The 13,680-nt window shown below is 42.2% G+C and overlaps 1 protein-coding gene across 3 annotated transcripts in view; it reads right to left on the bottom strand.

Annotated features, from left to right (window-relative positions):
* Mid2 (midline 2) overlaps positions 1-11,348 on the bottom strand; it is a 103,920-nt gene extending 92,572 nt beyond the window's left edge. Inside the window, exon 1 of one of the 3 annotated variants that reach the window (XM_052171031.1) lies at positions 11,267-11,348. Coding sequence is in view for 2 of the 3 variants with exons in the window: in XM_052171029.1 (XP_052026989.1) it covers positions 10,634-10,637 (4 nt within the window). In the remaining variant the exon portion in view is untranslated. Of the gene's footprint in view, positions 1-10,633; positions 11,155-11,266 lie in introns of those variants that run through there. The other 2 variants (XM_052171029.1, XM_052171030.1) reach the window with 2 other exon arrangements.
* Between the last annotated feature and the right edge of the window lie 2,332 nt (positions 11,349-13,680).

The raw sequence follows: 13,680 nt of genomic DNA, 5'->3' as shown, positions 1-13,680 counted from the left end.
AGTGCTGTTTCAGCCCGTCTGCAACTATCTGCCATTTCCCTACCTCCATTCATTACTATCTAAGCATCATTGCAATACCTATTATTGTTTTTAAAGTTTTCTTTAAAAACAGGTACTTTTATTACAAAGAAAGTAATCTTTCCAATGTAATACTTGCTTACAAATAGCATAGCAAATATTCAAACATAGGGGAAAAAAAGTCCTCTAGAAACAAGCCTGTATATTTATAGCCAACTCGTTTTTAACAAAGGTTCCAGGATAATTCAGCAAAGAATGAATAATTTCAACAAATAGTTCTGGGAGAACTTCATCCCAACATGCACAAGAAATGAAGTTGCAAACCTATATTACAACATAGAAAAATCATTAAAACTAGGCATGGTAGTGTGTGCCTGCAATCCCAGCACTTGAGCAGTGGGGACAGGAGGATCATCAGAACAAGTTCAAAGCCACTGTGGACTACATAGTGATATCTTGGGCTACAAAAAAAAAACCCACCTCAATCTAAAGATGAATACATTAAGATGGACCAATCATCTAAGTATATGAATCAAAACAACAAAAGTCGTAGAGGAAAGGATTCATATAAATCTGACATGACTTAGATTTGACAACAGGATTTTTTTTAAATCACAAACAACCAATACAGATACATGCTACTTCATTTAAATTTAAATCTTTAGAGATAGAAACACCATTGGCAGAGTGAAAAGGCAAAGGATCTTCCAAAGAAGATCAACAAATAGCCAGTAAGCACATGAAAAGATATCCAACATCATTAACTGTTAGGGAAATGCAAACCAAATAAACACACTAGAATAGCTATAATAATACAAAGCAAACAAACAGAAAGGGAAAGTAGCAGGTGTCTGCCAGGATGTGGAGAAATCGAATCCCTAATATATTACTAGTATGAATGTAAAATGGTGCAGCTGCTTTGGGAAATAGTTTGGCATTTCCTCCAGAGTTAAATGTGAAGTTGCCATCTGATCAAGCAATTCCTAGGTCTGTACTGAATAAAATAAAAAAAAATGTGTTTATTCAAAAGCTCATGCACACCAATGTTCATGACAGCAATATTCATAGTAGCCAAGAGAGAAACAACCAAAGCACATCATCTGATATATGAAAAATCAAAACATGGTTTATGCTTATGCTAGAGTATTATTTGGCTATAAAAATGGAGTACTGATAGAACCTGCAATATGTACAATCCTTTAAAATATATTTCCAAATGAAACATGCCAGTACAGAAATGTAGTATATTGTGTGATTCCCTTTATATGAAATGCCTAGAATAGGGAAACTCATAGGAATAGAAAGCGTAAGAGTAGTCAAGGTCTAAAAGAGGGAAGGAGTGGGTGTAAGGACGAATATGTATGGACTTTCTTTCTGGAATTTTGGCAATATTCTGGAGTTAGATAGTGGTGATGGGCGCACAAGTTTTTTACTATATTAAAAACTACTTGGCTGTATACTTTAAAATGGTGACTATTATGATATGTGAACCATATCTTAGTCTTTAAAAAGAGATTCAAAGTCAGATCAAACAAACTCCAGACTTAATATAAATAACTATTATATAGTATCAATATATTGCAAATTGTGTGATTATGTAGTGCCAATAAACTCTACTGGATTGCTTACTTCTATTTTTTTCCAGATAGAGTCTCATGTATCTCAGCAGGCCTTGAACTCGATAGGTAGCTAAGGATGACCTTGAGATCCTGATTCTCCTTCCCCACCTACTTAGTGCTGGAATTTCAGACAAGCATCATCACTCCCACTTGAATAGCTTATTTCTTTGTTCTAAGTCACTGATTCCCTATCAAGGTCTTGCAATGCTCTGAGATAGCTACAGCATGTCAACAAGTGTCAGAAAACTCTTAAGCCTTGGTTCTTATTTATGTAAAAATATCTAAATTGCTGCTAAAAACACCTAATTCCTATCTACATCACAAAATACTTTTAGCAGAGGAAGGGACATAACAAAAAGAAAACAAAGTGTGGCAACTTCAGAAACTTTTGAGAATTGCAAATCTTGAATTAGAAGGGTGTAAAGACAGCAAACGAATATGAATCTGATAGAGTATGACTCAATGACAGATAATTTCTCCAGGAAACACAATAGTTTGTCATAAATGAATTAATGAAATATACAAAATGGTAGAAGCAATTGACATAGAAAGAAAGAAAAAATCCTTATGCCTACAACCTAGAGAGCTCCATTCCAAATAATTTAGTTACTGGTGTATAAACAGACTATGGTTTTGCTCTCTCTACTAAAAGATCCTTCCCACATAGTTTATCTTCACAGTCTATCCTCTTCAGTCTGAGTTTTGTTAAGAAGTAGGAAGAGAGGGGAAGTCTACTTTCTACCAATGAAAGTAGACTTATTGGTGAGGCATTAAATGCTGTGTGCCTGTATAGAAACACAAAATGAGCTTGCCTCTCCCTCGCCACCCTCTCTTTCTCTTTCTTTTGAGACAGAGGCTCACTGAGTAACCTGGGCTAGGCTCAGTCCTCTTGCCTCTGCCTTTCAGTCCTTAAATTACAGTCATGCACCATCACTCCTACCTAAAAGGCAGAGGGCATGCTTCAATGAAAGTGATTATGATTTCAAAACATAACCTGTTTTGCACTTACAAGATGAAAAATTGATTCAAATATTACCCTCTAAATCTAGCATTAGCTAACTCTGATCAAGAGTTATGATCGAGCAGCTGCGATCTGCACTTGACAGAATCCTATTATTTCAAATGCCATTTGAACATAACTAAATGCCTACTTATCCCAACAGCTAATAGCTTATACAGTTTTCATCTTCCAGCTCTTTTAAGTATGGCTCTGGACTCTTACTCTCTCCTTGGAGAGCTACAGTCTACCCTTCTCAGAAAAGCCACAAATGTGAAACTAAGTCTGACCTTTGGGTTACTGATTGAGAAAAGTGCTGGATTTTCATCTTTAAAAGTAATACAAAAACTATTCTTTGGGATATTAGCATTAACATTTCAGGATATTAGCATTACCATCCCATGAGGCTTTCTTTAGAATACTATAAACTATCCATCTTCCTTGGTGTGTGAACAAACAAGTCCTGGCTTAGTCTGATTCTTCAAGTGCAAAATGCTGTTCAAGTTGAACTAGAATCACCAGATGTTCCTTTAAGATGCTTTCTAAATCAGATATCCTATTATTATAGAGTTCTTTCTATTTATTATCATGCAAATAAGAGATCTAGGATGCTATAAACTAGCTCTTAAAAGCATGACTCTTATTCACCAGAGTAACTAGTCAGGCTAAGAAGTGTTAAGTATTTTTACCAAGATGACTAGAGATGGACAAGGTGTATGACTTTACTTTGTCTAAGCTAATGTAAAGTGTAGTAGATATTTTTACTTGCTGCATCTCAAGGAAGATTTATCAAACTTTCCAGTGAACAACTAAAGGGGAGAGGAGTACATGAGTATCAACCAATGAAAACATGTTATGGACCTGAAAAACAAAACTACCAAATCCAGGAACATTTTGATTAACGGATGACTCATTCAAGTTTAGAAACCCCTTGAATGTTGGTACATGGCTGTAGGCCCAGAACTTGGAAGGCTGAAACAGGAGGATCACTAGTTAGTTCAGGGACAGCCTGATCTACATAATGATTTCAAAGCCAGCTTGGGTTATACAGCAGCTGTAAGAAAAAAAAATCTGATGTAACGATAGCCAACGCACAAAATCTTTATATTCTATATGATGAGAACTCAGAAAAGAAGGCAAAATGGAGGTTAGGTAGGTGGTCAATGACTATAATTAGTTAAAATAATAATATATTTATATAGTAGTTATATATGAAAAAAACTGTTTCGTTGTTTTACTAACGTGTTCTTAAAGTCTTCTATCTAACAGTACTAGCTTATGATGCTAGGTAAAATATTTAAATTCTATGGACCATAGCCTCTCTATCTTTTAGATCAAAAGCATCCAATGTATGCATTGCATATACTCTTTTGATGATCTCATGAGGATAAGATAAATTAACCTGTTTTAAAATTACATTTATTTACATCATGCATTCACACATGATACACCCAGAACACTTTTTTTACAAGCTAGAAACACTTGGAAATTCATCACAAACTTATAACTGACAGGAAATAAAGCAGTCATACTTTTCCACACAATCCCAGGGAAACCACGGTTTTAACTGATGATCATATGTCTTAACATTTAGGTTCCCATATGGTCGTCCAGAGGAAAGAATTATTTCTAGTGTTCTCTTTGTTTTGTTTTTAAAAAAATTTATTCATTTATCTTTATTTTTATGTGCATTGGTATTTTGCATGTATGTACCCTCTGTGAGGTTGTCAGATAGTGGAGTTACAGACAATTGTGAACTGCTATGTGGATGCTGGGACTTGAATCCAGATCCTCTGGAAAGCAGTCAGTGTTCTTAACTATTGAGCAATCTCTCTAGAGCCTATAGTGTTTTTTTAGGCTCCCATCATATATTGAGAGACCTCAGAACTGGAGGTTGATTACTGGCTAGGACAGAGAATTGATTGAGTTCCTGAGTAATAGGCATTAAGGCCTACTACATGAATTGAATGCTATTCCCTTCTAATAAGTAGCTCCTAAACATACCACTTTGAGTATTTTACATAAGTCAGTCATCATAAATATTAAAATGAATATCAAAATAACAAAACCAAAAGTCCCAATCAGCCTCAAATACAAAAGACTAATCAAAGTAGTCAAAATACATTGTAGAAATGTATAAAATTTTCACAGAATAAAAATATTATTTAAAAATGATTAATCAAGGTAACCAGAAATGGATTTTCTGAGGTAACTTAAAATGTTTGACAAGAATTTTAAGTATGAAGCTCTCTGGAAATCAGTCAGGTGGTTCCTCAGAAAATTGGACATAGTATTACCTGAGGATACAGCTATAGCACTCCTGGGCATATACCTGAAAGATTCTCTAAATATAACAAGGATACATGTTCTACTATGTTCATAGCAGTCCTATTTATAATTGCCAGAATCTGGAAAGATCCCAGATGTCCCTCAACAGAAGAGTGGATACAGAAAATGTGGTATATCTACACAATGGAGTACTATTCAGCCATTAGGAACAATGAATTCATGAAATTCTTAGGCAAATGGATGGAATTAGAAAATATCATCCTGAGTGAGGTAACCCAGTCACAAAAGAACACACATGGTATGTACTCATTGATAAGTGGATATTAACCTAAAAGTTAGGAATACCCAAGATACAATTCACAGGCCACATGAAGCTCAAGAAGAAGGGAGACAAATGTGTGGGTGTTTCAGTCCTTCTTAGAAAGGGGAGCAAAATACTCAGTGGAGCAAATATGGACACAAAGTACAGAGCAGAGACTCAAGGAAAGGCCATCCAGAGACTGTCCCACCTGGGGATTCATCCCAGATACAGTCACCAAACTCTGACACTATTGTGGATGCTAAGAAGGGCTTAGGCGCCTGACATGGCCGTCTCCTGAGAGGCTCTGCCAGAGCCTGACAAATACAGAGGTGGATGATTGCAGCCAACCACTGGACTGAGTGCAGGGTCCACAATGGAGGAGTTAGAGAAGGGACTGAAGGAGTTTCCCATAGGAAGAACAACATCAACCAAAAAGACACCCCTCCCCCCCACAGCTCCCAGGGACTAAGCCACCAACCAAGGATTACACATGACTCTGGCCGTATAAGTAACAGAGGATGGCCTTGTCAGGCATCAATGGGAGGAGAGGTCCTTGGTCCTATGAAGGTTCAGTAGATGCTCCAGAGTAGGGGAATCAAGGGCGGGGAAGTGGGAGTGGATGTGTGGGTAAAGGAACACCCTCATAAAAGCAGGGAGAGGCAGGATAAGATAGGAGGTTTCCGGGAATGGAAGAAGCCCAGGAAAGGGAATAACACTTGAAATATAAATAAATTTAAATAAATAAGTAAATAATTTAAAAAAGAAAAACAAAATACAGCAAAAAAGAAAGAAAGAAAGAAATAGAATTTTAAGTATGCTTCGTAATGCTGATTACACTGGCAGAGCTGTAAGACTGGGGAACAAATGAAAAAGAACCCCACTTACCTAGGCTGCTAGGGTAGTTTTTCATCCATTTTAAGACTCAATTTCCAATCCTTTGCTTTTTGCAATGATGCATTCTTAAATGTCTGGTGATTTTTAAAGTATTTAGTGTCCTACTGGAATGGGCAGTCATTTGAACTTCTCCATAATAAAAGTTGTAATATATGTATGTAGGGCACGCTATTGAATGTTAGGCTGTGAGGACCCCAAGTTCTGATCAGTAACAAGAGACAGAAAACAGAGGCCTATTTGAAATCAAGCTTCTACTCTCCCGGGATCCTAGCAACACTGAACAAAAGGCTAGAGAAGAACTGATAGAGGATTCTGAACTATAAACCATTTTTCTATCTCTGGACTGTATACACACACACACACACACTTTGCTCTCCTAAGTCAACATTATCTTCCATGCCCACATATTACGTTCCTATCAGAGCCAATTGCAAAATATTAGGATTTTAGATTTCAGGAGGAGTCGTCATTATATAATGGGTTTTTAATCAGATCATCTGGTCTCTGTAAGAGGATGATCCCGAGCCAGAGGATAGTGTTCCTCATTAACCAGAGGGGTCTGACCTGCAGAGAGAGGCTAAGACAGAGCCCAAGGTCAGGCAGGCAGGCAGGGTGCTGTGCAGAAACAAGAACCACCCTTTCCTAACCCAGTCACACTAAACCAACACTGTAGTGTATCTTCTATCCAGGCAAATAGCACATGGACAAAGTCATGGTGGGATGGTGTCACTTTTTTTTTCCCTCAAAACATCTCTCTGCCATGTTTATAGACTTTTTGGAAGTCTGACTATAAAAAATGTTTTGTGATTACGGTCATGAAGAATAAAAAGATGAAAAAAAAGTAGCAGACAGAAAAAAACCACAGAACACAGACTTCTACGGCCCACAGAAAACATTCCGTAGAGTTTTAATCTATGAAAATGGATGACCACAGGATTCTTGGCCCTTGAAGGCGAGAAGTGAGGATAAAGGGCACTAGCAGTCTGCACAGGGCAGACAATAAAGTAGGACTGTCTTCTCTTGACACCAGTAATCTGAACATCTCACTTGATGCTGGGACTCAACACACAGAGAAGCCTTTCTCAGCCTCCTCTGTTACCGCTCAGTGAGGTATACTGTATTTGTTGAGGATCCAGAAATACACACAGCACAATATCATACTTTGTACCCAGTTTTCAAAAGAGTGACTATATTTAGTGCTAGTGAAACTGCTCAGCGAGTAAACTTGCTGACCACCAAGACTGGTGGTCGGAGTTTGATCCACAGAACCGATGTGGTGGAAGGAAAGCGTAGATTTCCACAAGTTTTCCGCTAACCTCCACAAGTATGCTGTGGCACACAGGCATGTTCATATGCTCACACATGCACACAAAGAGATAAGTGTGAAAACTTAAGTGAGTGTCTTTAAAACCTTTATTTGAACTCTATTCTATTCGCCATGAACAAGTTATACCTCATCCTTTGGTGATACAGTATTTCAAGTCAGGACACTGCACTTAAGGAAGCATGTCATAGACACAGCTTTCTTTTGCACAGAAGACAGAACAAAAAGTCAATACTAAGTGGAATTGGAGTATCCTCAGACACCCTCAGGCCTCCTCTAGCAACTGAGTCCCATGGCTAACATCTAGAAATTTAGCAAGATCTATAAAGACTGAATGACAGAAGCACAAGGCCAAGCAGTTATCTCTAAAAACTGCCATCTGAGACATAACTGTGCGCTGTATCGCTATCTTTGTCTTTTGGGGCTCTACATCACTGTTGAGAAAGAGAAATTCTAGTTCTAAGGGAACCTAACAACCAGAGACAGTATTCTTCAGTATTCTTTACTCTTTGGCAAGCCAATGAGGTTTGCTGAGTGATTAGAAAAGCATTCTTCGGTAGTTTCCTTCCTAATTGTTGTGGTGTCAGCAGATTTTATGGGAGGAGAGAATAGAAAGGCTCAGTACTCAGAACACTACTTGGATGCAATTAGGGCACTCCACCGGCACTATTTTAAGTCCTGCAAGTTGGAGCAAGTTGCCCTGTTCTTAGAGGAGGGATTAACCAAACCAATTTTATCTAAGTCAATTTGCACTGTTCAGATGATATGTTTGTGAAGCAACCAAGCCACTCATTTGCAGCAAGTGCCTCTCAGAAGTGGTCTTGCAAGGTACAACATGCTAGGTAGGAATCCCAGTAGTCATGAAAGTAAATAGGAGAGACAGCCCTTCAAGTCCCATAACCTCTCTCTCCGCTCCACACATCACACACCCTGACCCCATCCTAGCCATGGAGCTGTAAGTAGAGTTTAGCATAGGGCAAATATGAGCCCAAAGTACTAGGTCAAGTGCAGGGCCTCATTCAACATAGCCAGTAGAGGCTTCTGTACATTAAAGGTGCTTTGAAAAATACTAACTCAATGGTGCTAGGTGCTAATTGTGCTTATATGGCCACACCTAAACTTACCTATGTCACTTTTTATTGGGCATTAACCAACTCCCCCCATGCAGACTAAAAAAAAAGGGGGTGAGGTTGAATATTCAAATGAGTCTGACTCACATTGTTAGGGTACAGTGTAATCCATATGATTTATGACTCGACTTAAAATCATCACCATTACTTTCTATGCCTAATTGTAAATGTTTCCATTCAGTTGCACACATACTTTTGTGAAACAAATTGACTGAAGATCTAAATTACAATGATAATTTGAATCTCAAGGGAACTAATAATGGCAAATTGAGGTTTCTGTAAATTAGTGTTCCCATTTATACCCAGTCAATCCAGTAACCCAATAACGGATAAATGAAGTGCTTTCACTGAAAAGTATAATGCTGAGGTTTTTAGAATCCTTTTATCTTCAAAGGGCCAAGCCAATACTCACAATACCCAGTACACAATATTCTGCCTTTTATGCAAGTGCAGCAACTGTGAAAGAGAGGTCATACAAATGTCTAAAGGCCGTAAAGCCAATGCGAAGTCACATTTGCAATGAACTCTCTGATCTTCTTGGCTTCTAGGCTTGTGTTTCAACCACATGAAACAAGTTTTGTAAGGAACAATCAAGAGAAATCTAATTCATATCATGAGTCTGTATTAAGCTAATTGATTGAGCAGGAATATATAAAAATAGCAAAGATTGATTCTCCCTTGGGGCAGTGATGAGTAGGGAGGAGGTAAAAAAAAAAAAAAAAAAAAGGTGGGGATGCTGGGATAGGAATCTAGGGTACAGCAAAACCTCCCTAAGCAGAGGAGAGCATGCATGGGAACTCTCCATTTGGTAACTCCATCTTCTATTGGAATAGTGTCAGACAACTGATTCGATTTCAGAGAGGAAATGGAATGGGATTAAAGTCAGCCCTTCATGGTCCAATTTGAGAATCGAATTAATTAATCCCCACACAATAGTTGTCTACTATTATAGTTTCCAATGTCTTGCTTCATAAATACTCCTCCTCAGAGACACACAACTAATGCCATTCACCAGCCCCACGTTCCAAAATCTTCACACACACACACAAACACAAATCATAGTGATTGAAAAGCGAGAAGCTGCGTTGCTGGGATGTGCACAGGTTGACAGAGAAAAGCTGAGAGTGTGGGGACTCTGGTGAGAGATGTGGGTGCTTGAACGTGAGGCAGGAATCAGAGGCAGAACAGCGACAGTACATGAGGAGTGCGGAAGAGAGGGGAAAGTGAGGAGTCCAACCATCCCGGGATCCTAATTTCCTGCTCTAAATGGAAATGCCTCCTAAATAAATAAATAAATACTGTGCTGCACGCTGCACGTGAAGTGTGAAACAACCCAAGGCAGCTCTTCACCAGTACTGTTACATTCTTGCAAGCCCGAAATGGAAAAGGCTCGCGCGTATCTCTGCTTCAGTTGCAGTGTGTCCGGTGGACACACTCAAGTTTTCCCTCTCCCCCCACAGCTAGGCCAGAAAGAACCACCCAGACAGAGACCTGAAGCTCACTTCCCCAGCAGGGGCGAAAGGGGGAGGGGGAATTAAGTTTCTCCCGGGGTTCCCGCCCGCGGGGTGTCCACGGAATCTCGGGCTGCTGTGCCAGCACCACTGAGCCAACCGCCGACCTCGGGGCGCCGCCCGGGCCGAGGACGCCGTGGATTGCGGGAGCGTGGGAAGGCGGCTGCGCCCTTTCCCAGACTTGCGCCTAGGCGCCAGGAGAGCCGAGCCGCTCCACTGCTTTCTCCCGGCTCGGCCTGGCCAAGCGGGAGGCCTCCGGCCGGTCCCCAGCCTGGGATCTAGGAGTGCAAACTCCTTTCCACGAGGGCAGCAGCAGGAGCCCGGGTCACTGCCGAGTGACAGACACCCGGGGCCCTGCCACCACTGCCTGGAGCCTCTTGAACCCGTCTCCCGCCCCTCCTCCCACAGATCCCAAGTGTCCTCGGCCAGCGCCGGCCCCAGCCGCACCTGAAGAGCAGCAGGAGTGAGCCGGGGCCAAGCCTGGCGCGGGCGGCGACACTAGCCAGCCCCCACCCACCCCCCGGGCCTCGGTGAGGGGGACGCGTTTTACCCATATTGTTCCCGGGTGCCAGCCATCTCCTATGCGCGCCAGGGAGCGCCAGGCGCTCGCCGGCCTCCGCAGCAAGCTGGCTCGGGCTCCCGTGCAAGCTCCCGGGCCGCTGTCGCTGCCGCCGCCGCCGCCGCCACCACTCTAGGCCGCCGCCCGCCTTCGCCGCTGCGGCCGCCGCCGCCGCCGCCGCGCAGCAGCCGGGATCCGCCAGCCCGCGCGCCCCACGGGGGACAGCACGGAGACCGCGACGTTCCCGCGTCTAGGTCTCCTGAGATAAACTTAAAGAGTTTTCGCCTCTCAGTCCAGAGGCAGCACCATGACACCACCGCAGCACCACACTGTCATTTCCGCCGCCGCAGAGGAAAAAAAAGGCAATCCCTTCGAAAGGAGGGTGGAGTGGGGGCAAGCGGAGCCGAGGCTGACACCCTACAGGAGCACGGGGAGGGGCCCAGGCAGAAGGGGCGCTGGGCCACCTTCCTAGGCTCACCTTCCGCCGCCCCCGCCACTCCCAGCTCCCCGTGCCCCTCCTCTGGAGGCGCGCTTACATGTTTTCTCCCCTGGCAGGAGTGACCGGAGAAACCTGAGCAAGCAAAGGCAGTGGGTGGGTGGGGTTCAGATTACTACTGTACCTACCAGCTGATTCCAGCAGCCTTTTCTCCAGCACCCTGTCATCTTGATGGAAGACACAGTGAGAAGGGGCCTGAGCAGGCGTGTGTGTGTGTGTGTGTGTGTGTGTGTGTGTGTGTGTGTGTGTGTGTGTGTTTGCGCATCCACGAGCGGGTGGTATGTGTGAAGTGCAGAAGGAAGACTGTGGCCAAACTCTTCACCCACCCACCTCCCTTCTACATCCACAAACCCCCAGATTAGAGCAAGGAAAAGCTGTTGCACTCGCCAATGAGAAGAGTGTGCCTGGATCCTCCTCACAGGTCCTACTGGTGAAGCTGTTCTATGCAAAGTTAACTAGAGAGTAAAACAAAAATAGTGGAGGAGACAGAGAAGGACAGACAATTGAAGGAAACCCAACCCCTTTTTCTTTTGACAAAGGGAGAATGGCTATGTTCTATTGGCCTTGGGCACAAGTTGTTCGGATGGATTAAAGCCACTAAAAGAGTGTGTGTGTGTGGGGGGGGGGGGGTAAGGTTTCTTTTGCACCTTCAAATTTTTGACTAACAATACAAAAGGATCTTTACCAAGAGGACAATGAGGCAGCTGCTAGCCATCCAGGAATTCAATGTCCCTAATAAGATCCTGGGATCCCAGGAGCCTCCCATTGGTCTGGATACAACCTGTCTTTTGGGCTATCATTGGCTCAAAGACCACCCCATGCCCCACTTAAAAGGTAGATGGGAGAAGGAAGCCACCCCGGAGGATACTCTTTCTAGCTCCACTCAAAAAGAGGGAAGAAGGAAGCCGGGCTTGGTGGCACATGCCTGTAATCCCAGCACTCTGGGAGGCAGAGGCAGGCGGATTTCTGTGTTCCAGGCCAGCCTGGTCTACAGAGTGAGTTCTAGGACAGCCAGGGCTACACAGAAAAACCCTGTCTCAAAAAAAAAAAAAAAAAAAAAGGCAATCAGAAAACAGCACCTCTCACATGGGCCTCCCACTACTGTGCTTGGGAACAAATCCAGAAAAAAAAAATGAAGGTAGATGGGTGTGTCTTGTCAGGGAACCAATAGCAGTCAGCCAACAGCACTGTTAAACAACCTACTAGCGAACACTGGAGTGGATGTGAAGGGGAAAACCCAACCACATTACCTAAAGGGAAGTACAGCACCGAGAGATATAAAAGTGAGTGCGTCATATACAAAGCACAGACAACAAAAGCAAAACCAGACAAATGAGACTACATAGCATCGACGCCTACACAGCAGAGTACACAGCCAACACATTGGGAATGGGAGAAAATGTTTTAAAACTATATATGATAAGGACTTACTATCTAGAATATGTGTTTTAAAAGGAGCAGAGGACTTAAATGGGTATTTCTGAAAAAAAGAAAAATAGCAGATAATAAGTTTTTAACATGACTAACCTTCAGGAAAATGTGAAATAAACAATGGAGATTGCTTCATATGGTTAACAAGATTATACTGTGTTCTTGGACAAGGTCAGATGGGTAAATTCTATACCATGGGACCTTTGACTCAATAAAACATTTGATTTCTTTTAAGTTCATGAGTCAAAAGTCTGCTGATTTGCTGGGCAAATTCACCACAGAAATGTTAAAAATAATTATATATGTGTATTTTATGTGTATATATCTATATTTACATTTGTTTGGAGGCAGTCTGCCTGCTGAGAGTTAGTAAGTAAAAGGGGAGTAAGTAGAAAACTGAGGGCACTCTACTCCTACTAGCTTGAAAGGGGAAGTAGGGATATTTGTGTACATATGAATGTTCTCAGCAAAGATAACTTAGAACTTGACTGCACTGGTTCCCTGGACGGAGGTCAGTCATAGAAAGGAAACAGTGTTAGCTTTCTGCCACTGTGATGAAAATCTGAGAAACTATTTAGGAGGAAAGGTTTATTTTGGATTCTGATTTCCGAGTTTTCAGCCTGTAGTCACTGGTCCTGTTGGTTCTGAGCCTGTAGTTAAGCAGCACATGATGGAGACTGTAAAGTAACTTGCCTCACAGTAAGGAGGAAGGAGAGGGGACAAAGAGAAGGAAGGGGGTGGGAAGAGGAGTTCAGAGTCCTGGTATACCATTCAAGGGCACAGACCCAAGGGCCTACTTCCTATAACCAAGTCCCAGCTCCTAGTTTCCACCACCTCCCAATAGTCCTTTAAATCATGTATGCACCAATGGGCAAATCCATTGATGAGGCTAAGCCCTCCACGATCCAGTTAATTCCCAAAGGACCTGCTTGGAACACCCACTGGTACAGTGGGGGCAAAGCCTTCAACACATAAGCCTTTGGTGGCACATTTCAGACCCAAACCATGACAGGGAAACATCCAGCATTGTTGATGTTGTTGTGTATTTCTCAGACCTTTTAATTGACCTTGAAACAGGTCAATTAAACATTCAACGGGAAGTAGAATGAAG

The sequence above is a fragment of the Apodemus sylvaticus genome, chromosome X (assembly GCF_947179515.1).
Source record: "Apodemus sylvaticus chromosome X, mApoSyl1.1, whole genome shotgun sequence".
NCBI classification, from domain to species: domain Eukaryota; kingdom Metazoa; phylum Chordata; class Mammalia; order Rodentia; family Muridae; genus Apodemus; species Apodemus sylvaticus.
This window is presented reverse-complemented; position numbering and strand designations above follow the sequence as displayed.